The sequence below is a fragment of the Seriola aureovittata genome, chromosome 4 (assembly GCF_021018895.1).
Source record: "Seriola aureovittata isolate HTS-2021-v1 ecotype China chromosome 4, ASM2101889v1, whole genome shotgun sequence".
In the NCBI taxonomy this organism is placed as follows: domain Eukaryota; kingdom Metazoa; phylum Chordata; class Actinopteri; order Carangiformes; family Carangidae; genus Seriola; species Seriola aureovittata.
Window position 1 is genome coordinate 11,815,235 of NC_079367.1, and position 27,631 is coordinate 11,842,865.

The following is a 27,631-nucleotide window of genomic DNA, read 5'->3' on the forward strand; positions in this document are numbered from 1 at the left end:
GAACAGTTAGATGAATGTTACATTCTAGAAATGATGTATCTCACAAGTATAGCTTAAGGATGGATGGAAGATAGGAAGTAAGGCCTTACCTAACTCACAGGCGGCTCCAGTCCAGCTGGGCGGGCAGGAGCACTGACCAGTCACGCTGTCACAAGAGCCCCCATTTTGACATAGACACTGGCCAGAGCAATGTTCCCCATATTGTCCTGCAGGACAGGCTGAAATCACACACACATAACACAGAACAGACATTCAAATGAAGGAAATCTAAGATGAGTAAATAATGAAGACATTATCAGTCTATTGTCAGTCTAGAGTCAGGTGCCTACAGGAGAAATGAAAGTTGGCAAGTTTGGAAAAAGCAACACGAACACCTGCAAATTTAAATAGGTTTTCAATGAGTAAAGTATTTCAGTGAGAAGACGAGCATCAGGCTTCTTCATATATGAGATCATCCTCAGTAAGGTATTTACAAGTTTCTGCTCCACTTCAGCAAATCATGTCCATTTTTACATTTCTACTTACCATTTTCAAATTCAGGGTAGATCTTAATTTAACTTTTGTTCAGTTAGTTTTTCATTTTCTGATGTATTTTCTTTTAAGTTCCTTGAATCAGTTATTCCCCCGATATATTTCTTTATCAGGGATTTGAAGAAAACTGGCTGAGCATGAAATCCCACTGATATGGGTTCTTTAGGAAAGCAGCAGTAAATATTTCGACAACTTCATTCATTGTCATGCTGTGGAAGTGAGTGAGGAGCTACTCACGCAGTTGGCAGCTGACTCCAGTCCACCCGGCAGCGCAGCTGCATCGCCCGGTGACGTGGTCACACCTGGCTCCGTTCTGACACTCACAGGTCTGACTGCACTGCTCTCCAAAATGACCCTGCAGGCATTCTGCCCACACAAACCACACACACACACACACACGCACACACACGCACACACACGCAGACACACGCACACAACAAGCAGGCACAGGCACAGGCACACAAAACACATTCCCGCAAGTACCTTAAAATGAATTGCAGCTACATCCACTGAAAATGTATAAGGGCATTTTGGGGCATTAGGGTTTTCAGCACACATATTGTAAACTTCTTAATGATCAAAGTCCACGATGACATTTAGAGTCTAAGAAAGAGGAAAATGCGCTAATGACAGAGATGCATCATTAAGTCATGCTAGTGGCTTTCTGCTGACTCTGGCTCTGGTAGTTAGGACCACAAAATGGCTGTGGCAAGAGGAAAGTCTTGAATAAGACTGCAGAATGACAGACTAAGAACTTTAGTGGGCATTTCATTGGATTCATTAAAACAACGGCATGAAATCCTCAAGAAACTTTAGCATGAGAACACTGATTGGTTAGCTACTAAAAGACTCTTCCAAGTTATGTTCTCCCTTTCCTAATGTTGATCACTATAAACACGTGGGTGCATTTATCCAGAATAGACCTCAATTAAAGCGTGTATGCCAGAGGGCACTCTTGTCCTCCCTCCTTTCTCCACCCTTACCCATCCCTAAAAAAAGTAATCGGCAATGTCTCATTATAGAGATAATTGTTCACAAACACATCATAGTTGTGTTTAAGGAGAGGATGTCGTGATGGGCTGCAGTGAGGGCCTCCCTCACACCCCGTTTTAATGATGTGGCTTCCATTACCCAGAATGCAGTGTGGTCCTGCCCAGCCGGCGGTGCATAGGCAGGCTCCTGTGATGTGGTGGCAGCGGGCACCGTTCCTGCACTCGCACATCTGGCCACAGTCAAGACCGTAAAAGCCGTCCGGGCACACTGTGGGCCAAGATAAAACATCCGACTGGTTAGAACTGGCAGCTTCACAAAAGAGGAGAGGAAAAGGTCTAGATGCCAACTTTTCTTTTTTCTTTCTTTTTTTTTTTTAGTTCTTTCTCTTCCCTTCCCGATCTCTGACTCTCCTCTCCTCCTCTTACTTTCCCTCTCTGTCTTACCACCTACTGAAAATACCAATATCAAATTGCAGTACCACGCTGCGGCTGTTCATTTGCAGAGCGTCTGCGTTCGTTAAGTGAGCTCATGTCCCACATGTGTGGTGGATCTGGGCCACATCAAAGTCGACGGCGGCTCGGAGGCTGTTCCCTTTTGGGGGTAGAGGGGGCACGGAGAGCCGGTAATTAGAGCACCTGCTGAGTCCACAGGCCCCACCAATAGACTGCAAAACAAAGCCAGGTTACTGTGCCCCCCTAACACACACACACACACACACTCACACACACACACACCTACAGTATTGCTGCCGATGCAAGGAGATGCCAGTGTAAGAGTCTGTTTCCCATTCTCAAGGAGAGCAAGAGAGATTGTTTAAGTGTGTGTAGAGTCAATTGACACTCAGAGAGTTTGGTAAACATAGTGCCTCCTATCCACAAGAACTGAGCCAGAGGCTGCTGGATGAATGAGCCTTTCCACTACTGGGATGTAAATATTGTCTGTAAGCATGACTCCACCAGAGCAGGAAAGAATGACTCTGTTTATTCACGGCCTATTTTTGATCGCTCAATTTGTCACTGAACAGATCACAGCCTAACTCAAGCATGATAGGCGTATTTTGCAAAACAAAAAGTTCTGGTTCCATTCTGGACTTTATTTACAGGAATGCTGCCTCTTGCACCGCCAAAGTCTGACTGAGTGACAGCTGTTGTGGGCATCTCTCTCTTCGAGTGCCCTCTCCTGTTTTCTATTGCAGCACAAAGTGAGAAAAATCTGACCCTGGTGACGGTGTTGGTCTATCCCAGTGATCTCAGTTGCCAGCAATTTTTACAAATCTTTTATATACTACATCCTCTATCTATAAGGAAACAGTGGACTATGTTACCAAAGGAAAACACACACTGCAGAAATGTGGAGTTTGGTGGTTTTATGTATTCTAAATGCCACAGTGCAGTACTCAGGGTGTTCCCCTACAGTTTATGCATCATACCCTCCTTCTCCTGCTCCAATTGATGATGCTGTCCACTCCTACTTTTTCTGCTTCAGGGCCTCAAATTGGGAAAAGTATCTTTCCTGCTCAGCAGTTTCTGGCACAGCCATCGCCTTGTTCCCACGCTGACAGTATGACGTCTTTGCCTGCCTCTGTAGTGGTTAGGCTGAGATGTTATTAAAGCAAGCCCACTGAGGATGCTGTCATTTTAACCCAGCTGTACATCAGGTCTGTGGCGTTACTGTAGCAAAATCGCTGGTTTATTGTCTGTTGTTTATTATTATGATAGCTGTTACTGACACCATAGCAACAAGCTGGTCTTTCTGTCCTGCGGGAAAATGTTTCAGGAATGTCACTCTGATCATGATATCATTTATTTATACGTGAAATGCGTCTCTAATGTTAAAATATGAGCATAAAACATCTCAGATGAATGATGTTCCCTTTTAATGGAATTATTTAATTCTCCAGGCACAGTAATCAATTCAACATGTTAAAACACTTTCCTTCCTTTTCAACTGCGGCAGATAAAGTTTACTGCAGTACGCATACCGTATGTCAAATCTTCACGGAATATACTGCCACATCTGCCTGGCAAAGTTTATTATTTGTTTATGCCAGCAGGGGGCGACTGGTTTCCTTATTAACCACAGAACATCAATCTGTCATCTGATATTAGCACAGTGTCTGCTAGTGTTTGTAAATGTCGACTCTTCCCTCCTGAGTCTTTGTTTATAGGTAGGCACAGAGGATTCGGTCCACCACACACACACACACACACATACACACACACACACACACACACACACACACACACACACACACACACACACACACACACACACACTGTGCCATCGCTGAAAGACTCCATCTCTAGACTAAATGAGCTCTTTAAGACAGGAGGATTATTTCCAGATCCCTGGTTGTGTAAGAGCCACTGCTGTCAGCCCATAAAGCAGGTCCAGGGACCACACAGCCGGGGAGAACAGACCACAGAAATAGAGCGGATAGAGAGAACATAGAATAGGACTTCCTGGTGTTATTCAGGGTCCATACACCAGAAAAGGTCAACACAACAACAACAAAACAAACCAGTTCTGTTCAACAATAACGCGGATGTTCAATATCAGTCGGGCCAGAGTTCTTTACACTGCGACCAAATGAACTATTTTGATGCAAACTTCAAAGCTGCAGACCAGAAACGGAGCACGATCCACGTTAATTGAAGAAGTGGCGTGGTGTGCGGGACCCATGTCAGCACAATGCCTCGCTTTCTCCAACAAAACTTGACTGAAATGCTTAGCATCAACCTCTGTGACACATGATTGCTCAGCGAAACAATGCTTACCATAGTAACAAGCTGTCCGAGTCTTGCGGTACCTGTTATTTTCATGAATAATGAGATATAAGCCAGAGTTTGGATGAAAATTGCCCACGTTGGAGCAAACACCCGAAAGGAAAAATCATCTCTTTCCATTTTAATTCTGTGAAACAGATGAACTAGAGAGATCTGGTCCTTCTCACAGCACAGGCCTCTTCCTGACTTCTCGTGAAGGAAGAGGCCCAGCAGAAGACTGAGAAACTGGACACCTCTGTATGAGGGGAAAAAGGCCTTCAGAAAACAGAATCTGGTCAGACCGATAGCCGTATTTCCACAGCAACGTCCAATCAGAGCAACGTCGACGTCTGAGGCCATTAGACTGTTATGACTAGGGATGTGAAGCTCTGCTCTAGTGTGACATGGCCATGATTTACGATGCCCCACGCACTATGGAGGTGGTATGAATTTCTGGGCCTGGTAGTACACTTACAGTAAATCTTACACTTTGTAATAACATGAGGCCACTTTGAGTCAAAAGACTATAATCAAGAACAAATCTATTACATTGTTAAGACTCTGGGACTGTTGGCATGTCTTGCAGTTCAGGACAAATATCATAATGATGAGATGAATATTAGTTACATGACAAGTTTGCTATGGTAGGGTGACTATGAAATACAGTGCATCTACCCCAGAATGACTAATATAAATTATATCTTGGGATATGAGTGGTTTTAAAATGGTTTTCCTCATGACATTACACGGACAATCAGATGATTCATTGAATCTTTGTGATGATTCACTGAAACTGAAAAAATCAGAAGACCATCCTGCAGCGCCCTCTAGTGTAGTAAAAGTTAGACATGATCGAGATAATGTCACTTGCAATGGAGAGGAGCAGCGCAGCTTCGTCTGGGAATGTGGTTACACTCAATTTTTTACTTAAGACAAAGAAAAGCAGCAAATCCTCAGAACTGAGAAGCTGGAATGTTCTGCATTTTTGTTTAAAAAATTACATTAAACAATTAATTGATTATCAGAATGGTTGCTGATCAATTTTTTGCCCATCCACTAACTGATTCATCGACTAACTAATAAAATTAAAATCTAAATGAAATTCAAAAAAAAAAATGCAGGTTTGGTTATTTAATCAGGTTGAATGGGGGTATGGTATGTGTGTGGGACAGATGGAGAGGTCGTCCTGCAACCTTTATTACCTAAAATGAGCAAATCTCTCTCTCTCTCTGTATATATATATATATATATGTGTGTGTAAATATGCTTTCATTCTTGGGATTTTAAAATTAGTACAAAGTGGACCAATGTAAATTGAATCAATTATTTAAGTCTCTAAAATCCTTTAATAACTGTTTTAGAGGCGTTTAAGACTGATTAAAGGTTAAAATGACCCAAAACATAACATAACATACATGTTAGTCACTCATCATCAGAAACAAAACAAATCTTACTTTTTTCACAAAAGGTGCCAGCATATCCAGGGGAACATGTGCAGGCTCCGCTCACATGGTCACAATGGGCTCCATTTTGACACTGGCACTGCTGGGCACAGCCCTGGCCATAAGTGCCATTGACACACACTGTGAAAGGCAAAGTGCAAACATAACACAGAAAAGACTATATTTTGCAGTTTGAGTGCTAAATATTGTGTTATTCATCCCAGAATCGTAGGAGTTACATATAATTTATTCAAATCTCTAATTATACAGTACATTACAAGTCACAGGATCAAATTCAAAATTTACTGGAATCAAATGCTATGATAAAATTAAATATCAGGGAATTCTCTATTGTAAATTAAATCAAAAGCTGCTGTAACTGAAATCACCCCATGGTGGCAGCATTCACTAAATATAAATTTTTTGAAGCTCTTGTGAGATGCTAACTTACTCTTTTCACATTGGTCTCCGGTGAAGCCAGTCTCACACACACACTGACCAGTGACGGGGTCACAGCCCACAGAGCTGTCCTGGCAATGGCATTTAGTTTTGCACCCTTGGCCCCAGTAACCAGATTCACATGCTATGAAGGGCAGGAAGTATTGCAGTTAAACTTATGCACAGGGTTCTGAATGATACTTATTTTGCACTCAGCAACACTGTAACATTATAATTTCTTAAAACATAACAAAGAAACTGAAATGAAGACAATTACAGTTCTTACATGTTGTACAGTCGTGGCCTGTTTTGCCAGGAGGGCAGACACAGTGTCCAGTCTGTGGGTCGCAGCTGGCATCAGGGTGGCAGGAACAATGCAGAGAACAGCCTGGTCCATGGTACCCCGGGGGACACTCTGTACACAACAGACATCCATAGGAATCATGGTTTACTAATTTATTTTGACTGACAGATGGTTAGTGGAGGTAAAGAAAATATTCAATTTAAATGAAACTTTACGGTATGGACAGCTTTAAACATAATCCAAATATAAAGCAAATCTGACTACAGCAACTATACCATAATGACTTGTTTTGTTTCGTGAATCACAATACAGTTAAAACTCACCATCTTGGCAGAGGCTTCCTATGAAGCCTGGCTTACAGTCACAGCCTCCAGTCTGCTTGTTGCAGTAGCCTCTGTTCTCACAGGGAGGACACGATGACTGGCACTTCAACCCCCAGAATCCATCAGGGCAGTCTGGGGAGCATCAAGTGTCATTCAGATTAACTGAGCAGTAAGCCACTTACGTTAGTTATTTCTCTGTAAAGCCCTAAAGCCACTTATGCTTAAATAATTTGGGAGAGAAATGTATTAAATAGGTGTCTGAAAGAGGTTAACTATGCCACTAGGCAAGGAAGCTTCAAAGCAAAGGACAAAGAACATAAACACCATGGTCGTTCAGTAGGCTAAAGATAATTCTGCAAGTTTGTAATGTCAGTGAGTTCAAACTGTCCCTCATCACACTTTCTTCCCCCTAAACCTGCAACATGATCAGGCCAAACTGTCCCAAAACTAATATTAAAGGACAGTATAACAAAATAAATATACCTTCCTGACAGGAGTGTCCTATCTTCCCTCGAGGACAGATGCACTGTCCGGTTATGGGATCACAAGGAGCTCCTTCACAGTCACAGGTCAGGTGACAGTTTACTCCATAGCTCCCAGATTTGCAGGCTAGCAAAACATAATAAAAAAAAAATTGAAAATTAAAATCAGAGGTAGAAAACAAAACAGTCACAGTGTAGCACAAGACAAAAACACGAGACAGGATTACACAACACTGGGCAAATGGTTTAAGGGAGAAAACTGCGTGTGTGGAATTTTAGAAATACTCTAATTATTTTCTGTTTATTTATTCAGTCCCTGCCAGTAGCCTCTGCAGTAGTAACTGAAGTAAATTGCCCCTGTCATGACCTGGCCTGCAACTTAAGATAAATAGAATCCAGAAAATGTGGATGGATTTTTATTTTTATATTTGGCGTTGACAAACCCAGCAAGCCCAGGCCTGGACTGTAACTCTGCTCTGTTGTCTTAGTCCACTCCACAGAGACACAAAGTCATGTTTTTACCAGACGCTCCTGAACAATATTCTGTATCACTTTAGATCACAACCAAAAGATGTGAACTTTCCATCAACAAGCACAGTAAACAGACACCCTGCTGTGGAGGGACGCTCATATTTTCGGGTTGTACAGTTTGTAATAACAGGAACACCTGCATTGACCAGGTGAATTCAAGAGAAAGCCTCATTTATTTTCACCCACTCAATCCACTTAATCCATCAAAGGAATCAGAGAGTGAATGGAAGAAAACAGAATGAAGGAGGATTTATAGGTGTTATGGGAATTGAAAACGATTGCGACACAGGTGGAGAAATTCACTCATTTATAACAATTTGTGTTGTCATAGTTTATCAGAGAGGGTACACATTTGCACAAGCATGAAGTAGGCAAACAATAACCACACAAGTAGACACATGTGTCAGTATGCAGGCCCACGCATTTCACATAATCTGCACACACGCTCATATGAAGTGTATTCATAATGATCCTCTACTGTGTAACCACAAGAGAGCGCTGTGGAGTGGAGCTTTGTGGAGGACCTCACACTGTACATCAACAGTGTGGCTGAAACATTTTAAACGCAACAAAGGCAAAAAGAAAGTCTAAAAAACAAATTAGACCTAAAATAACTTTACTGTGTGCTTTACTTACATTGTTCTACCTCAGCATTTTCACAATTTGATGTTGATTAACAATGTTAATTAAATTCCACTGATGCAGCTTTTTGTCTCACCGAGCTGACATCTATCACCATGAAGTCCTGCAGGACACCGCTGGTGGCACTCTCCAGTCCTTGGGTCACATGACCCTCCACCTGGACAGTCACATGGCTGCTCACAGCCTGCACCGAAGAAGCCAGGATCACATTCTACGTGGGGAATAGAGACACATACACAGAACAAGGGAAGATGAACATGATGGATGAGCCATCATTTTGTACAATTATGCAGGTCAGACAGTCACTTGGGTTATTCCAATCTTAGCCAGTGATCAACTTGATGCTGTGATCACTGGAGGTTGTTTCCTGAGAGCGAGCACGGCAACTTCTTAGGCTTCTTTTCTCTTATAGATAATTACAGGAAACAGCATGCCTCCAAGTTTATCTGCAAGAAAATTACTGTAACTTGAAGATTTAAAATGCTTGAAGCTGTGAAATGGTCAGTACCGTAATATGTCCACTAAATCAATTTCTGGTTGAGAAGCCTAAGTGAGGCAGTTGACCTGAAAATGTTTACTGTGTGGGCAAAAAGTAACAAAACACAAATCTTGATGATGAGGAATGGATCATAGATGAAGCTTTCGTTGAATAAATGAGTTGGTGTGCTTATACCTTTCTCACACTGCGGGCCATGGTATGCAGCTTTACAGAAACAGCTCCCTGTTTTGGGGTCACAGCCAGAGGAATGTTCTTGAACACAGTCGCATTCCTTGGAACAGCCTGCACCGTGCGTCCACCTGGGACAAGCTGAGGAGCAGACCAGGGATCAGTCGAAAAAACAGACAAAAAGCATGAGTAAGGTTTGAGGTACAACAACGAATGGTTTCAAAATGTTCTCATGTTTGAATGATATTGTCCAAGACAACATACACATATGATTTAGACTTGAGGCATATAGCTAGGATCTACTAAAACAAATTAATAAAAGTTTTTAAAGCTAAGCAAAGATAATGCAGTTTTGCTTGTTAAAGTGAAGGTGGGCATGGTTCACTGAGAAAAAAATGTTGAAATGAAACCTTCTCTACTATCAGATTACATTTTGGTAAACACACAAACCCGACCACCATGTTATCACAACGTCAGACTTCTGCTAGTTTAAGTCATGTGACCACAGCCTTACTCAATTCATAGATCTTCATGCACAATTATGATGCATCATTTGTCCTTACTGAAGTATAATTAAGAATCTGACTTGAGACCAGACTGACTACTGCTGCAAGTGCTTTCTTGCAAAAGTTTGAGATCTAAAAGTAATGATGGTGGTGAGTTTGTGGCCACTGTTGTTGCAAAATCTATCACATAAACAGCAGCACTGAAAAAATAGATGTAATAGATCTAGAGGGTTATGTAAGACCTTTAAAACTTAAACACTGCCACATCCCCACTCTGTGTTTAGAACAATCAATCTGCATGAATTTTGCCAAGACTGTCCCTGTTCAGCAACAAAAACTGAACTCACTCCACCCTGTCCCTCTCGATATTGGCTTTATGTTAGGTGCAGCTGCAGGCTCTGGTTACACCCTCTCCACCCTCTCAATGTCCCGCTGCAGGATGGATCAGACAGCTGTGAGAATCTGATAATATTCCTCGTGCACATTCTTCCATCCTTCAGTTAGGCCTTCGAAGGGTAAGCAGCTTCTACATTGAGACATCCAGAGCAAGAAATTCATCGCCATGTCCATCCGGAGGCTCAGGAACAACCCTAAAATACTGGGGGATGTCAATATGGTGACAGAGGAGCTGAAGAATCTTTATTACAAGAGGCTGCTGCCGATAGAGAAATACTACTCTTTCCATCACTTTCACTCTCCGAGCTATGAGGACGCAGATTTTGACAACAAGCCAATGGTGCTGGTGATGGGTCAGTACTCAACAGGAAAGACCACTTTTATCAGGTAAGATTCTGGTCTTCCACAGTTCATGCATTTAAGAAAAAAACTGTGGGCGTCTTGTGTGTGTATGTACTAAAAAATGTGTTGGAGGAAAGAATGATGAGAGTGGTGGTTTGCGTATTGGTTGTCTTCAGGTATCTCATAGAACAGGATTTTCCTGGTAGCAGAGTTGGGCCAGAGCCAACCACTGACTGCTTCAGTGCCCTCATGTATGGAGAGACAGAGGGAATCATCCCTGGGAATGCCCTCACAGTGGATCCAAAAAAGCCCTTTCGCAACCTCGACCCTTTTGGAAATTCTTTTCTGAACAGGTAACACAACAGAAAAAAAGGAGACGGGCTTAGAGAGGTGATGGGAAAGAGAGACAGAGAAATAGTGGATTTTAAAATTTAAATAGTATCTTTGAGAAGTTATTATTTGATTCTTTTTTTCTCTCTTTTCTGAAAGTTCCCACCCATGTTCATCTTTCATAATCATAGAAATAGCTACTGATACAAACTTAGTGATGCTTTGCCAATATTCATTCATGGAAAGAATAGTGTACTATGTTGAATGGATTGTTTTTTTCAATGCAGGTTTCAGTGTGCTCAGATGCCAAATCAGGTCCTTGAAAGCATCAGCATTATCGACACACCGGGCATCTTAACCGCTGCTAAAAGAAAACTGAGTCGAGGTGAGAAAGAATACCTCTCTGATTTCTTTTTCATTGTCAGAAGGAATAAATGGGTCTTTACATCCATATATTCAGTTTTAAACAGCTAAAGTTGAACAGCATTGTTGCTGTCAGGAGGATTTAAATTCTTGGGAGAGTATAGAGTCATAGTAGATGTAATAAAATAAGAACATTTCTGCCCAACATAATTCAAACACTTGAAGTCAGAAGCACAGCACATGAAAGTAATTTGACAGTAAAGTTGGGAGGAGACGAACAGTGAGGAACTGAGCAGTCTTCGCTTTGTTTTATGGACGCATTAATCTATGGGTGTAACTGAAATGGCTTGAAACCAGTAAGGGCCACTGGGATATGTTACGTTTCCCTACATCTCGAGGCACTGAGGCTTGCCCCATTACAGACAGCGTTAATGAAAACCCTGTGTTTTTGTTGCTTATCCCCAGGCTATGACTTCCCAGCAGTGCTGCGGTGGTTCGCAGAGCGTGTGGATCGAATCATCCTGCTGTTTGATGCACATAAACTGGAGTTCTCTGATGAGCTCACACGGGCGTTTGGGGCCCTGAGTGGCTATGAGGACAAGTTGCGTGTGGTTCTCAACAAGGCTGACAGGGTGGACTCACAGCAGCTCATGAGAGTGTACGGCGCCCTCATGTGGTCACTGGGGAAAGTGTTTCGAACCCCCGAGATCCTGCGGGTTTACATCGGATCTTTCTGGTCGGAGCCGAGGCAGGTCTGTGACCACTACCAACTGATAGAGCTGGAGGAGGAGGATCTTTTAGCCGACATACGGAACCTGCCGCGCAATGCTGCAGTGCGCAAGCTGAATGACCTGGTGAAGAGGGCACGCTTAGTAAGGGTAAGAAATCCTATGTAACCCATGCTAAAATATCTACAACCCCAGCTGCAGTTATGGTGATCTTGTGTCTCATTTGAGCTTTGTTCCATTCCTAGGCTCATGCACACATTATCAGCTATCTTAAGCAGGAGATGCCAACCATTTTTTGCAAAGAGAGCAAAAAGCACAATCTGATTTACCAGCTGCCTGTGATTTTCACCAAGATCCAGCAACAGCATCGAGTCCCAGCTGGTGATTTCCCAGACTGCACCAAGATGCAGGTCAAACACTACTTTCTAATTGTTATATAAATACCATATTTTTAGAATTTATTTACATAAATGTATCTTGTGAGTCTAACATGTAATTGTATACATTTCCAGGAGAAACTTCTGGGTCAAGATTTCTCAAAGTTCAAGACACTGAAACCAAGTCTAATGGCTTCCTTGGATAAACTCCTGACCACCGACATAGCAAACCTGGTGCCTTTACTTCAACAACAGGAAGCAAGGAAGAAGTCCCTCCCTGGTGTGTTGGACGGGGATTTTTTGGGAACATTTAGGCCCGAGCATTACAGGAGAGATCCTTTCAAGGAACTCCCCAGAGACGACGAGAGCAGTGAGGCAGATTTTGACGACTGGGTCGTGGAGAAATACAAGCCGAAATACGATGAGATTTTCTACAACCTCAGTCCAAATGAAGGCAAACTCAGCGGCACCAAAGTCAAAGAGTGGATGACGACTACGCTTCTGCCTAACTCTGTGCTTGCTCATATCTGGAGGCTGTCTGATGTAGATGGAGATGGTATGTTGGACAATGAGGAGTTTGCTTTAGCAGTGCACCTTATTGAGGGAAAACTGGAGGGCCACTGGCTGCCCCGAGAGCTGCCCTCTCACCTGGTGCCACCGTCAAAACGGTTAAGTACAGCCAGTGATGATGAGTAAACATGACATGACTGAGGATATGTCATAATTACATGTAAAATTTGTGCATAAATTTCTATATATAATCAAATCTGTTGAAAGCGGGTTGATATTTAAAAAGAAGTGGACAATGCAATGTTAATCATCATGACACCAAAACACTATGATTGATGGTTTTGATCACTGCAATTGCAAAGATTTCATATTACATTTTCACCTCACATTTCACTTCTGTATTCTTCAGTAATGTTAATCGTCATTGGGGCGGAATTCTCCTTTAGGTTATATATTTGTTTTTACTCTCATATAATAATAATGTATTTGTTATTAATGACATTAAACCTGTGAAGATGACTAACCAGTATTATTTCATTGTTTGTGATAGCATCATCATCACCTTGATGCCGGGTGTATAAGGTCAGGTTGGTACTCACGCAGGTGGCAGTAACGACCATATAATCCTGGGGAGCACAGGCAGGCTCCATATAGACGATTGCAGTGTCCATTGTTGGGGCAGTTACACTTCCTTCTACAGTGCCTTCCGAAATAACCTCTTGGACAACCTGTGAGCACAAACGCCAGAAAAGTTACACCTTTGGGCAACATACCTGCTTCTGTAAAATGAGCTCCACTGTAATTTGAGCACGGGCCAACAATTAACGAAGCTAAGTTCAATTAAAAAATTGGACAATTTGTAGGACAACATCTTTAAAGGATTTAAGGATAAATTACATACACATACATATAGACATTACATACAGTCTATGAGCGGAGAGGACAGGAGCCTTTCATGGAAGTAAAAGCAAAAAAAAAAGCAAAACAATCATCATATTTTTTATTATTTGCAAATAAAGTATCTCTGCATCCAAAAAAAGAGCGCTTCTTGGAGGTTTGCGCATGCGTATTCAGGATAATCCTGGGATTTTCCACAGGTAGCCACCTGCGGAAAATCCGCGGTTATGCTACTGGTCTGAGATCAGATATGATCAGTGCAGCATTATACGCCTGCGTGTGTGGAAACTAAATTTGCGCGTTAAGCATGAAGAGGCAGCTGTAACAAGTAAACAAACAAATTGCGCTGATTCATCATCTCTGTGAAAGACCCGCTGCAAGTTTGAGAAGTTTGAGACGGAATATCATTACACAGGTAGCGCAGCTCCTTTCACAGTTCAGAGTTAGCTAGTTAGATAGCAGTTAGCAGTACAGCTGTGAACGTACAGTGCGATGTATGTATGTATGTGCACTGTAGGCTGTTTTTCAGTAAATAAATGCTACAACTCCTCAAGACCCAAGTTTCCGGGTCTCCCCAGTGCTTCCCAACTACAGTCCGGACTATGAAGAAAGGTTGACAACACTGAAGCAGGTAAATGCAGGATTCTGCAATGTCACTGGAGTGTGTCATTGTACCATAGAAGTGATCATTTTGCTCCATACTGTACATTTGATCGGTTTAATGTCAGTTCAGTAAAAAAATATCTTAATATTTGTTTCAGCCAGGAAGGAGAAAGGTGAAGATTTCCAGGCAGAGTGCAGCAAGATGCAGAGAGCGTTTCAGAACAAGGAAGACAGCTGGCACAAATCTTGACACAGGAATGGCCCTGCATTTAAGAGAGATTTGCTGCTACTGGTGACATGAAAAGGTAAGTTTTAGTCTGGTACATATTTTTGATGTGTAGTAAACAGCTGTGAAATAATTTAGTTAAATCCTATCAGGCCTTTAAAATCATTCAAATGAAACAATATCAGATGGGAATTACACTGCAGAAATTACTGATGCACAGCCCATGCTTGGATCACAAGTAGATTTTGAGTCTTTTCAACGGGTCATAAGCAAAAACAGTTTGGAACCACAGACCTAAGGCCTGGTTGTTCTATTTACACCCGTGTGTGTGAATGTTTGCTTAAAGTCGGTGTCTGTAGAGGAAAGAGTGTATACAAACCAACCATTCTCACAGAGCAGGCCCTCTACCCCTGGGGGGCACAAACACTTCCCAGTCACAGGGTCACACGAGCCTCCATTCTGACAACGGCACAGACTGTTACAGGCCGGCCCATAGGTCCCCTGTGGACAAGCTGGAGAGAGGGAGAGGAGGCAGGGTGCATGGGAAAAGAGCGCTGACACCTTAATATCAGTATTACTAATTGGATCAAATTGTGGGAAATTCAAGGTCTATGCACTGGTGGTAAGAAGTCAGTCAACACTTCCACCTTCCATCCTGTCTTTCCCCATGGTGTGTGCCCTCCTGACACGCTTAATCTCTCTGGCCTTGTTAGCAATTACAACATGAACCATCTGGCTGTTTAAGATGTGCTAGAGTGTTACAATCCATCAAGTGAATGTCTGCTTAAATTCCACGTCACACTTTCTTCCCAGCAGTTTTATGTCTCTCCATGGGAAGATAAACTACTTTAAAATAATATATGGAGGTAACAGCATTATAATAATATCAAAAAAACACTGAGAATACATTAAGATGATTATGTAAGGAATGAAAGAGCAGAAAAGGTTTAGTCTAACAAGTATAAGTGATCAGTGTTTTCTCAACACAAACATTTTTCATACATATGATTAAGTGGTGCTATCATTCGTGCCAGATGTGATGTGTACATGTTGAAATGCAACCAAAGTAAAAGAACAGCTCATTACAGTGGAGTTATGATTCTGCATTGATTCTGCTTCATGATAATGGAATTGATACTGACGTGTTTGTTAAAGCATGTTGAGGCATGATTGGGCAACATGCAAAACACACAGCTGTTTAAATGTGATGAGAGAACCTCTGAATTTTACCAATCGAATGGTAAAATTTTAAACCAGATGACGGTCTGTAAATGTACTCTTTGTACTTACTACTCACAACTCAAAAAGTATGTTGCCATGTTAGAGAAATCTTTTTAAAGAGATTTTTTATTTTCTAACTGAGATGTGGACTGTACAAAAGAAGCACAACATTCTGTGATTCTAGTATGATACAATATTCTGCTCATTCAGTACATGATCCTTTAGTGTAAATTAATTCATTATATTTCTTACAGCTATAACTTCATGGAATAAGATAAGGAAGTGACATCGATTCAGTCATATCTGACAAAGTGTTGAAAAAATTGTATTTATTTTATGTTTAAAGACCAAAGGAGATTCAAAATCATCACCATCTTTTGACCAGCCTTTGTTCTTTATAGACCGCTATGTTATTACCTACTGTAACAATTCCCATATCTTTGCTTCAGGCTATAACTTATGACATCTACCCCACCTGAAAATGCTACCCATGTCCAGACCCATCACCTTCAGGGAGTGCATCTGAATACAGCCACCTAAGGTTCGTGTTTCTAAAAGTGACAGATTGCTTCTAAGGGACTTACAGTATCCCACGTGGCTCTTTTCTTATGATTACCAGCCTGACTCGGGTTCAGACCGAAGACAGCCATTAATCATGGAGCTGGATGGTAACAATGGAGCCCTGCTTTCTAACCAAGTAGTGGACATCCTTGGCCTCAGGCGGTGCTCTTGCTGTGGGGCCCTGGCCTCACTCCAGTAACAGACAGATTGATTCCCCCGGTGCTCTTGTGTTCAGGAGCCCATAAACAACCCAGCCTCCCACGCAGAGGAGCCGACAGGTTTTGATACATGGCCCTGGATCCATGTGCACTGGGAGCTATCTCATCTCTCTCTATAACTAGACCCCATTACTATGAGTAGCTCAAGTAGACCTAGAAGAGGATGCGTCCTTTGGGAAAAAGTATGTGTGTGTACTGTACTGTTAACATTATCTACTTATCATGTGTGTGTGTATATATATATATATATATATGATCTGGGGATTTCTTTTGATCTCCCATCCATGCACATATCTTAGCCAGAGAGTCAATTATTTTTTACGCTCTACAAATTTAAATCTTCAGGTCTGTGAACTTTAAAAAAAATTGTTTGGAAAATAGTTTTGGAAACAATTATTTATTTATTATTTACTTTGTTACTAAAAGTTGCATGTACCACTGCAGCATGTTAAATAGTCAGATTTAGAGGTTCTACAATTTTCTTACCTTTGGACAGAGCCAGGCTGGTTGTTTCCCTCTGTTTCCAGACTTTATGCTAAGCTAAGCTAACTAGCGGTGGGCTGTACCTTAATATTTAACAGGCAGGATATGAGAGTGGTATCAATCTTCACATCTTATCCTTGGCAAAACAGTGAATAAGTGTATTTCCCCAAAAGGTCAAACTTGCTTTGAGACCGTCCTCAAATAAAAAACAAACCCATAGGTCGTTGGTGCAAGCAGCTTATTGTAACCCATAGTTATGTTTTACCGTTAAAAAACATCTAGTGGTTGCATCTTTTCAACAAACACCTTTCTTTCTTTTAGTGACCATAGGAACTGTGACGCTGTTATACAGCAATGAAGTGCATGTACAGAGGAGGTCAGGGTGGATGGACGGAGTTAAACACAGGAGGCTGCTGTTCATTCCCCGTTTCATCTTTTAACCATGATTATTACTTACATGTACTTATTTTAACCCAAACCGCCTTCTCTAAAGCTAAACAAGTTATTCTTGTGCCTAAACCTAGCCCACCTTAATCGTAGCATTATCACAAGATAAAAGGGTTAGTTATTTATTTTTTAATCGTGATTTTTAGAGGTTTATCTGTGGCATATCTCCTGCCGCCACACTTCCTCATATTAGAGGTGGAAAAACAACATGTGGCCATTTAGGCTGGAGGACATGTTGATTCTCTTACATAGTCGCAGGACATCCTTGGGGAAAATATATCTATAAGGAAGTAATATCAGTATACTTTTACAGTTTTTCACTATACAAGAAAAACATTCAAGCATTTTGAGGAGAGTGGTGAAGGTGCGGTCATGTTGGGTTGAGCCCGCTGTAGCTCTTGTCAAGAATTTGTGTTGCAATGAAAAGATGTAACACACGTTGCACAGAATGTCCAATAAACTACACTTACTCTTGTTGCAGATGATACCAGTCCATCCAGGTGAACAGTGACATCGGTCTCTGTTTTCACTACACACTCCGTTCACACAGTCTTCACAGCTCACACTGCAGTCATCCCCAAATGAGCCATCCAGACACACTGAAAAAGAACAGAAAATAAGTTTATTTTCCTTTCAGAACTTCCTGGTCTGAAGATTTAACAGAAAAACAACAAAATGATATCCATTGGCTTTCTCAACATGCATGCATCTTAGTCTCATCACTTGCACTTTTTACTGTACCTATGTGGCTGTCCAGCCTAAGTTCTCCCCTGCGGTCTCTCTGGATCTCAAATTCTTTTTCATTGTCACCACCATCACTACCATCATCATCGTCACCGTCATAACGGGCGTGCAAGGCTGCCGTGTACTGCAGCAGCTGAGGAGCCCGACGGAATAACAGGTCTGGTAATCTGTGGACTTCCAGCTGCTCCTCCTCTTCTTCCTCGTCCTCCTTTTCTTCTTCCAGTTCTCTGCCATACAGAGCTAAATGCACCCAGTACAAGTTTAGGGTTGTGATAAAATTGAATTCTTTTGAAACTGCAATTTACCTCATGTCTGTATGCAGTGACATTAAATAAAGATATAGCTGTGCTACCCAGGAATAACTAAAACACAAATGTTACTCACAGATGCAGGAGTGCTGGTCCTGATCCAAGCGGAAGCCCAGTCGACAAAAACACTCATATGTTCCCAGGGTGTTAACACAGTAGTGTTCGCAGCCTGAGGTCTCTGCTAGGCACTCGTCAATGTCTAACAGAAGAATTCACAAACATCACACAGTTACGAGAGCGACAGGGTAATAATAGCACAACTCAAGTGTAAACGTTGTCTCTGGATGCAGGTTGCATACAATAGTACAATAGTTTTTTTTTTTTTACTGGTGATGCATATGTTTAATGGAAGACAGGTTGTGAAGGTCAAGCTCAGGTCGGCCTTGTAGTTTGTCTCTAGCCAGAAGAAGATGTGACTGTTGTTTCACTAGAGAGAACTCATTTGATTGCTCTCTAATGCAGATGTGATACCCACCTGGCAGTTTCTCTTGTAATAAGTTTGCTCCTCAGTGAGGAAAATGTTCTGTTTCTAGCTTTCTGCTCTGAAATTGCTTGAAAACACTTTTTTTCTGAGCAATCAGTTAGGTAATGTGCTTTGGGATTTTGTGTCCTGCACAGCTTTGCCAAAACATAGAAAACACTTACAGTAAAAAGTACCAGACTAGGTAATCTGCTAACAATCCAAAACTCTTACCATCACAGCCACAGCCGTCTGGGTTTAGTCTGTGGCCAGCTCTGCAGCTGCACTCGTAGCCGCCTGGGTAGTTTCTGCAGAAGTGACTACAGCAGGAATCCCCGCTGACACATTCATCACTATCTGAGTAAAGCACACAGCGGTACAGGGTTGGTTTCAACACAAGGGCAGAAAGAAAGAAGCTGAAAGTTGGAAAGTGAAGGAAAATAAAAGAAGAGTGAAAGAGAAGGAATTAAAAAAAAAAAAAAAAAAAGATGGAGAACTAGACTCAGATGAAGAAGACGACTCAGACAGAAATTCTTACCTACACAGGTCTTCCTGTCTCGGTCCAGCTGGTAGCCGTGGTTGCAGGAGCAGAGAGGGCCGTTTGTGGTGTGCTCACAATGATGGGAGCAACCGCCGTTGTTCTTCTCACAGCTGTTGACGATCTCCATCTCAATGCCTGGAGGAGAGGGGACCAAAACCACAACTACAGTGCTGAAATATAAGGACAATGTTGTGGGGCATTTCTGGCTAATGAGGACTGTTTTGGTTTGTTCCAATCTGGTAATTACTAGCTACAAATTCTAAGAGGAAAAAATAAAAATTATTCAGCACAGATATAATGCACATTGCCATGGAAATAGAAAGGTTCAGTTTTTTGAGAAATTTGTCTTTACTTACGGTAACACTGTTTGCCATCTGCACCAAGTTCAAAGCCTGGATGACACACACAGCTGAAGGAGCCCAGCATGTTGACGCATCCATGGGAACACTTGGCATGGCCTGAACTGCACTCGTCAATATCTATAGGTGATAGGTAATAGAAGACACAGACATGCATGTTTACACACCAGTACAGATAGATAGATAGATAGATAGATAGATAGATAGATAGATAGATAGATAGATAGATAGATAGATAGATAGATAAGAGAACATTCACATGAGCATTATAAGTCATAGCAAAGAATTTATATGAAAGATTTATCTGTTTACAAAGTTGCAAAACACAAGAACAACAGGTCATATTGAGCCATATCCAAAGTTCAGAGCTTTTCAGAGGTCATGATACTGATGTATGTGTTCTTGTCCTACAATCTTTGACTAGAAGTAAGTAACCTGACCCTTAAAGCCAAGTCACAATTTACTCTTAGGACTTGAAGGACACACACACACACTCCCACACAAACACACAGAGTTACAATTGTTAAGGGTTTCTCGGGGGTTTGGTAGCAGGGGCTCAAAGGGGCCGAGATAAAGAGAAACTTGTAATTAACAATGCCTTTGGTTGGAGCTGGGTTTCTGACACTAGAGGTAAATGAACCAAACACATACTGTCACACAATGTTGCTTCCATATGGTCATAAAAAAATCTGGATGTGTAGCAAATACTTCCTCAGGCAGGAAGGCTTTGTCAGGGTTCACATTACGCTGGTTTCACCTCTCCTCCATAGGTGGAGCAGAAGAAATGTTTATGTGAGTAATGTCCAACATTAGCCTCTCAAATCTGCACAGGTCTGTTGTAACTTATGGAAAAATCATAAATGTAATTTTTTTAGACTGTAGCACACTCCAGGAAAGGCATTTTTCGGTCTGTTTGATATATCCGCTCTCTATTTTTTTCACTGTATATATACAGTGTGTGTGTTTGATTCCTCACCTTCACAGTTCTTGGCATCTCCAGCCAGTGTAAAACCAGGTCGGCAGCTGCACTGAACCCGGCCATCTTCCCAACGACACAGCTGGGCGCAGCCTCCATTCCTCTCATCACAGGGGTCCCTCACTGACACAGACACACACAGACACACACACACACACAAGCCAGGTCAACCCAGCAGGCGACTCTCTGACCCTACCGGTTAGTTCATGGGGACAGTTTTGATTTTTAATACCAGATTAACATCGTAATTGCAACTTCTTACAGGGTTTCCCCATTCTGTGTGAGTCTGGTTATGATATCTGATCCCTCATGAAACTAATAAATAGATTTTAAAATCCAGGAGGACAAATCTGATTTCCAACTCAGTGACTGTTTCCAAAGCTGCTTCTCACATTCCTTTCCTCTTTACATTTTCCTACCTTGCACACCAGCAGCAGCCACATAAGTTTCTTAATTATGCCGTGATTTGGTCATATTCATGCATGATGAGAACATCTGTGGGAAAAATGACTTACATTCACAGTGTCTTCCATCTCTCTTCAGCTGGTAGTTCTTTCGACACTCACATTTGTAGTGATTGTTCCCCATGTCCACACACTTGTGCTCACATCCACCGTTCAATACTGAGCAAGAAGTCACAGCTTAAAGGTAAAGCAGACACGCAATTTAAAATTTGAACTCGCCAAGGACGACATATAATTGAATTTGTTGGCAACCTAAAATGGCTTTAACACCTCAGACTCTGAAGCTGTGTAATTATGGAAAACACTTGGGTAAAGGCTGCCAACTGGAAAATCACATTCAGGCTGGGTCCAGTGGGTACCCCTGGTTACTTTCTAATGATCTTTCCATCCCATTTCTCCTGTGATTTAATGATGTGCCAAATATGAATATCAGGCGTGTGCCTTCTGGGTGCTCTAAACACAGACATGATGACACAGAAGGGCTGTAAAACTGAGAGACTGACTGGCTTTTAACATTGATGACTTCAACAGACACAATTAGCTACCCCTCTGACTCCATCTCTGTCCTTTGCCACAAAGCTACAGCCGGCAAATTACTGAGTATTAGAGAGAGAGAGAGAGGGATAAGACCAAAGGAAGTAGAGGAGCACTGATTTTCAGCAAGTAACAATTTCTCTCATTACCTGCAGGTTTTATGGTGCTAAAATGGGGGGAAAGTACTTTACCACATTATATTGCTCCCTGTACCTCATGTCAGAATTTCCCACTAGACACTGTAATCAATGAAGCTCAGCACTACTATTCTTGTCAGTGTTATTGGATCCATCCAAATACAGATTTGGGGACATTCTTCCATATGTTCTCTCATACTGGACATGGCCACTTTGGAAACAAACCACAAGGTGTGAATGAGTAGACAACATGGACCAGATGTCCACGCCCTATGTGAGCAGGCCATTAACCATTTTCACACATCAGAGTATGTGAGAAAAACTCAAGTGCTCACTGTGAAACCTGGAAGCTGTATTAGTACATTAATATTGAAATCTTTGTATGTGGAAGGGCCGTAAAGATTTGAGTTGTATGCATTGTTATGCAAAACCATGGAGACGTAATAGAATACAAAATCACATTAATATATTTTTTATTCATACTATATGTTGGATTTGATTTCTAGTTATGTTTAAATGATTTGTTTGATATTTTGAAAAGTATGCCTATTTGCTGTCTTGCTGAGAGTTAGATGAGACTATTGATACCACTCATCTTGTTGTTTTTTTTTTTTAATTAGTCCAAAAACTAAGTGTAAGAATAGACAATTTGCTATTTCAATTCGCCATGAGGTTGCCAGGCAACCAGCAAGGAGCAATTAGCTCTAACCACAGAAGCGTAATTTTTCCATCTGATTTTATCTTTCATTCCCCTACGTCACTGAGGGAACATTTGGAACAATCCTACAAGATTAATGTGGGGAGGATGACAGAGAAATTGGTTACCACAAATATAATAAATGTTTCTGTTTACTACTTACCAATGCAGGTCCGGCCATCAGTGTGCATGCGGAAGCCTTCACTACACTCACAGCGATAAGAGCCCGGTATGTTGACACACGTTTGCTGGCATCCTCCATTGAGCTCCTCACATTCATTTACATCTGAACATACATATTATGGTACATAAAGGATACATATAAACATACATAACTATGCATAGACAAATGCTCATTTAAAAAAGAACTGCTCACTCAGAACAGAATATAGTCACAAACCACAAGACTGCACGATAACCTACACCAATCAGGACTCATTAAACATCAGACTTGTTAGGAATGTCAGTCTGGCTATGTCAAAGATTTAACTTGCTCGCATGCCAGTCATGAACATGGCATAATTGGAAGCCCATTGAAATGGCCTCTCGCCTTGAGTCATCTTTTGTGTTAAAAATTGCAGTTTTGCTGAGGAATGACAGATTGAAAACTCTGGTCAATTGTGGGAAAATAACACTCAAATGAATGGAAGCTTAAATTGAGCTGCATTTCAGAAACAAGACATTTATTACATCCTTTATAAAATCTCACATCCAACTTTGTGGCGGTCTAATTGAACATTCCATCTGCTGTGAGCCAAATGAAAGTAAATGAAAAACACATTTTGAGTATTACGGATTACGGCTGAGAGTTGTAATTGCATAATTTTGATCAGATCTCAAATTTCTTCCCTGTTTTACCTTTATTAGGTTAAGCCTTCCTATCATCACTCCCAATTATTTAGTAATGAAGGAAAATACAACAAGTTTGTATTGTAAAGTTTCTATGCATTCCTTCCAATGTCGGCCAATGTGTCAATGTGCCTTTGACACTGAATCCAGAATTGCTTCAGAAGCATACTTTCATACCACTGACCCTGTGCTCTGTTTCCTCTAGGAAATAATATACATGTGTAATGTCTTCAGAGTAATGATGAATGGCTTATCACGCTGTTGTGCAGTTGTATGTGTGCAATCAATTTGTTTCCTGCACAGGAGACAGTTCCTCTGCACAGGATCCATATGTTTGCACATGTGTCAGATTGAAGCACATGCTCCACGGAGACAGAAGCAAGTTGATAAGACAAAGTACCTGAACAGTCCATTCAAGGACAATCAGATTTTTTTTTTTACACATCTGGACAACACATCACACATCCTCCTCCCTGTTGTCATCTCTGACTCACAGAGGCTTTTTCAGCTCGCACCAGTGATGACAGAGTAGATGTGTGAGGGGAGGGCAAAGCAGTGCTGCAGTTTCCTTTTTTGAACATGTGGTTCAGTTTATTTGAGCATGCAAGACTACCATCATTTTGGTTCCTCAGGGGTCAAAGCACTTCCCAAGTAGTGCAAATATTAGAAATCATTTTCAGGTAGTTCGCTTGCATATGTGTGTTCATGTGTGCAGCCTATTCTTCCTCTGAACTCTCAGCTCTCTGGCAGACCCATGAGAACAGCCCTCTTCAAAATGATCTCAGGACTATTTTAATTAGTTTGTGTCCATTAACGGGGGGGGGGGGGGGGCTTTCCCTGGTAAAGAATCCTTTTCATACCCTGCTCATAGATTAGTGTGATCAGGTTAAAGGAATTCATATCAATTTGTCCAGTTTATTTAGACAATCACAACCACCAATGATGAATTACATATTCATGAGCGGTTCTGTCATTCTGGGCTCTTTTGTACTTTAACACATTGGCAGCTATTGTAGAGGATCCCTAACATACAAAACAACAGACGCAAAGGGGAGGTTTTCCAAGGTTAATATACTTATTGCTCCCCTCATGTGAGAGGATTTCAATGGGAGACACACAATGGCTTCTTTTCACCGGTGGGTGAGGTGGTGTGTGTGGGAGTGGTGGTGGTGGTGTCGGAGGTCACGGGGCCATGAGTTCTGAATGGTATCGTGTGACACCGTCTGGCTCTAAGCGGAGCTGCTGAGTTAGCATCTACAATAAGACAAAGTAGCAGATGAAACATTTGGGGGCTCGGCTTTGGTGGAAGAAAGAAATGAACAGATGGTCTTCAGAAGGAGCGCAACAGGATCTGAATTTACTAAAAAACAAAAGAGAATCTCAGGCCCTGTTGTGACAGCAAAAATCTAAATGTGTGTATATATTCTTTGATAATTTATCCCTAAACTAAAGTTGAAAAAGAACACCAGTGTGGTCTCAGTTCTCAGTTTCCATAATGCAATACTGGCTTTAAAAGTTACCCAACAGAAACACATTTGAAAATCCACTCTTCCACTGTTTTTTTTCTGCTACAGTTCAAATTCAAACGTTGTCGCTCATTGTCTTTTCCCATAAATACGACCACACATACAATTCACAGAAAATCCTGTAAAAGAAGAACAGCTTCCGATGCTTCCGTTTGTCTTCTCCTCTGGTAACCTCTCAGACTTTAAATTATTACAGAGTGACAATATCCTGCCTGAAAGGTTAAAGGTCAGGGGCAAGTGTTCACACCTGTAGCTCTAAGGAACAAATGGTGCACAGCACTAACTCAGCATATTTCTGTCAGATGAGACTGACAAACTGAGAAAGCATGCTGTCTGAGAAGGTTATTAGAAAGCTGTGCTTGCCTGTGTGGCTGGTTCAGCCCTTAACAGCCTGAAGTCTAGACAGTTAAGTAGGTCCTCAGTAGGTCAGCATAGGCCAGTGAATTTAAACTGAATGACCTAGACTCGCTGCAAAATCATCAGGGCCATTGAATTACTTCAGATGGCTGGTCTTATCCACACACATTCACTTATATGTATGTATCTGAAGTATAGATGGCAACCATCAAACCAATGTTATTACTCTTTGGTAAATTTGGCATGCCAGTTTTATGGTGTCAAAAAATGAATTAAAGGTACCCCTGTAGGGTTTTTGAACAATAGTGGCACAATGGCAAAACAATGTTTTTTTTTTTTAATGAGTGGTTCCCCATATTGTTTAAGGGAGACTCTCGATTAACCTCTATGACCTGTAAGTCATGTGGCTGATGGAAATACAGAAGGCGTCAGTAGGTCTCTTTTCAGTAGCACTGCCAGCTTGTCTACGGTGAAGTAGCACATAACACAACTGTCAGCCACAGGAGAGCAAAGGGAAAACTGCAGTAAAATTTGTTCAAGTACAAGTACACAGCAACAGGGGTGTGTGATGCATATTTCTACTGAAGGCAGAAGAAGACCAAAGTAAATAATGCATGTTTCAGTGCGCTTAAAAAAAGCTTAGCAAAGGTTTTATGAGGTAGAAAATGCATTCATGATGTTTGAAGGCTTTAAGGCTACGCTCAGTGCATTTTAGTGAAGACCATATTTGTTCATAATGAAAACTTAACTTTAACTTCACAGTTTACCTCATTATTCAGTGTACCTATGACTAAAGAGTGGACCACCACTGCAGGGAGGAGATGTTTGAGGTGAACAGGATATTTCTATTTCATTCCTGCAAAAATGGATTAAGCATTCCATAATAAATCAGTTAATAAATTGACTAATAAGTATTTTCACAATACTCAATTTCACACCGGTAGAATAAGGATATAGAATACCAGCAGCAATTACCTGACAGAAATAACCATATATGTGAAAAAAGAGTATGGTACAAAATATTGATTCAAATACATTAACTGAAAAAAATTAAGAATCGTCAATCTAATATTCTCCCCTGAAATTGCGAAATTGGAAAATGGGGCTGCACTTCCCTTTCTAGTGGAAACAGTCCTGCACTTGCCACCCTTGCTCTATATTAATGGTGAGCCCGTTAAAAGGGCCCCTGTGGACTATTCTTGTAAACAAACAAAAGTTGTTTGTTACTCAAAACCTGTTATGTGTATTCTGAGGTCTAGCAAACCAATAAATGAATGCAATTCGTTTCTCATTAAACATTTCCAAACCCCATTTTTATGTAATCCTGCTTTGCTTACACCGATATTAACTACCTTGCAGTCTTGTTTTCCCTGCCTTTGGTGGCACATTGCTGCATCACCGCCACCTGTACTGTATCAGTAGAATAGTGTGAAACCATTGGTATGAATATGTATTGCATCCCCTGCTTGCAAGTGCTCTGTAGCGCTGGCAGAGGTTAAAAAGCTCACAGAGCACCTTTAAGGTACGTTATAGTTTGCTTTACACTGGATATTTTGTGCTGGTTTGGAAACACAACAGGCATCTTCAAAATCAAATAAATTCATTCATGCTCTACATTGGAAAAAAAAAAAAAAAATCTTCCATTCACAAAAAAGTACAGGAAGCCCCAGCTGGGCAGAGAGCCTGCTACAGTCTGTCTGTGTTTGTGCACGCTAGCTACATCCAGATGTCCATCTTACCGTGACATGCTTTGCCATCTGGCCCCAGTCTACTGCCTTCAGGACACTTGCAGTAGTAGCTGCCAATGGTGTTGCAACAGTACCCCTCACAGCCGCCATCATCCACTTCACATTCGTTAACATCTGAAAGAAAAGGATTAGAAGGCCAGTTTTACTAACAGAATGCTCAGTCCACAAAACGCTGCAGCTAAATCAGTTGTGAGGACAGAGAGGTTTCTTCTCGCCTTTCAGCTAACCTTTCCCGCTCTTCGCAGGGTTCCTTCCTGTTTTCTTTAGTTTTTTCCCTTTTCAGCAGAAACGAAGGCAACAAACCCTTTACCGAGTTTATTTTCCATCATCACTGTGTAGATCATGACCGTGCTGACTCTCAAGGTAATCTCATGCTTTGATGTCAGAGTTAAAAACCAACTGTTGTTAGTTAGTCTGTTGCCAATCTTTCAGGACCAGTGCACTCCTGGAGGCAAATAAAAAGAGCAGGAGAATCTATAACTTGTTATAGCCATATGATAACCCACATGTTGCAGCTCGCTAATGTAGATGATATTGAGAGACAGAATTATTTATATCTAGACCAGGAATAGAAAACATCTGATTTCCTTGTCACTTCATAAAAC

At 41.4% G+C, this 27,631-nt stretch overlaps 2 protein-coding genes and 1 long non-coding RNA gene across 4 annotated transcripts in view; 2 read left to right on the forward strand and 1 right to left on the reverse strand.

Annotated features, from left to right (window-relative positions):
* Positions 1–27,631, reverse strand: part of megf6 (multiple EGF like domains 6) — a 55,312-nt gene that overhangs the window by 9,824 nt on the left and 17,857 nt on the right. Inside the window, exons 5-26 of the mRNA XM_056374703.1 lie at positions 27,018–27,140; positions 22,710–22,832; positions 21,230–21,355; positions 20,715–20,837; positions 19,736–19,858; positions 19,377–19,514; positions 19,073–19,195; positions 18,455–18,577; positions 18,068–18,310; positions 17,797–17,925; positions 14,780–14,908; positions 13,270–13,398; positions 9,125–9,259; positions 8,528–8,662; positions 7,280–7,405; positions 6,797–6,928; positions 6,456–6,584; positions 6,183–6,314; positions 5,744–5,872; positions 1,663–1,791; positions 769–897; positions 90–218 (exon numbers count right to left, since the gene is read on the reverse strand). Of these exons, the coding sequence (XP_056230678.1) occupies positions 90–218; positions 769–897; positions 1,663–1,791; positions 5,744–5,872; positions 6,183–6,314; positions 6,456–6,584; positions 6,797–6,928; positions 7,280–7,405; positions 8,528–8,662; positions 9,125–9,259; positions 13,270–13,398; positions 14,780–14,908; positions 17,797–17,925; positions 18,068–18,310; positions 18,455–18,577; positions 19,073–19,195; positions 19,377–19,514; positions 19,736–19,858; positions 20,715–20,837; positions 21,230–21,355; positions 22,710–22,832; positions 27,018–27,140 (2,937 nt within the window). The remainder of the gene's footprint in view (positions 1–89; positions 219–768; positions 898–1,662; positions 1,792–5,743; positions 5,873–6,182; positions 6,315–6,455; positions 6,585–6,796; positions 6,929–7,279; positions 7,406–8,527; positions 8,663–9,124; positions 9,260–13,269; positions 13,399–14,779; positions 14,909–17,796; positions 17,926–18,067; positions 18,311–18,454; positions 18,578–19,072; positions 19,196–19,376; positions 19,515–19,735; positions 19,859–20,714; positions 20,838–21,229; positions 21,356–22,709; positions 22,833–27,017; positions 27,141–27,631) is intronic.
* On the forward strand, positions 10,040–13,189 carry LOC130168113 (EH domain-containing protein 2-like). Its single transcript, XM_056374705.1, has 6 exons — positions 10,040–10,407; positions 10,539–10,715; positions 10,980–11,077; positions 11,521–11,933; positions 12,029–12,193; positions 12,296–13,189. Exons 1-6 carry the CDS (start codon positions 10,187–10,189, stop codon positions 12,854–12,856), a joined length of 1,635 nt encoding a protein of 544 aa, XP_056230680.1. The 5' UTR covers positions 10,040–10,186; the 3' UTR covers positions 12,857–13,189.
* LOC130168114 (uncharacterized) lies at positions 13,792–22,773 on the forward strand. Of its 2 annotated transcripts, none has more exons than XR_008827380.1 (4): positions 13,792–14,198; positions 14,329–14,475; positions 16,067–16,158; positions 22,718–22,773. It is a non-coding gene; the product is annotated as an uncharacterized LOC130168114 (long non-coding RNA). The 2 variants fall into 2 exon arrangements; XR_008827381.1 differs by lacking the exon at positions 22,718–22,773 and adding an exon at positions 17,808–17,861.

What these genes read in the sequence shown, in the direction of transcription:
- LOC130168113 (XM_056374705.1), top strand. Translation starts at nt 10,187, where the DNA reads ATGTCCATCCGGAGGCTCAGGAACAACCCTAAAATACTGGGGGATGTC. An exon ending in TAAAAGAAAACTGAGTCGAG is followed by an intron (nt 11,078 to 11,520) that starts GTGAGAAAGAAT and finishes GCTTATCCCCAG; the next exon opens with GCTATGACTTCCCAGCAGTG. An exon ending in AGAGGGCACGCTTAGTAAGG is followed by an intron (nt 11,934 to 12,028) that starts GTAAGAAATCCT and finishes TTCCATTCCTAG; the next exon opens with GCTCATGCACACATTATCAG.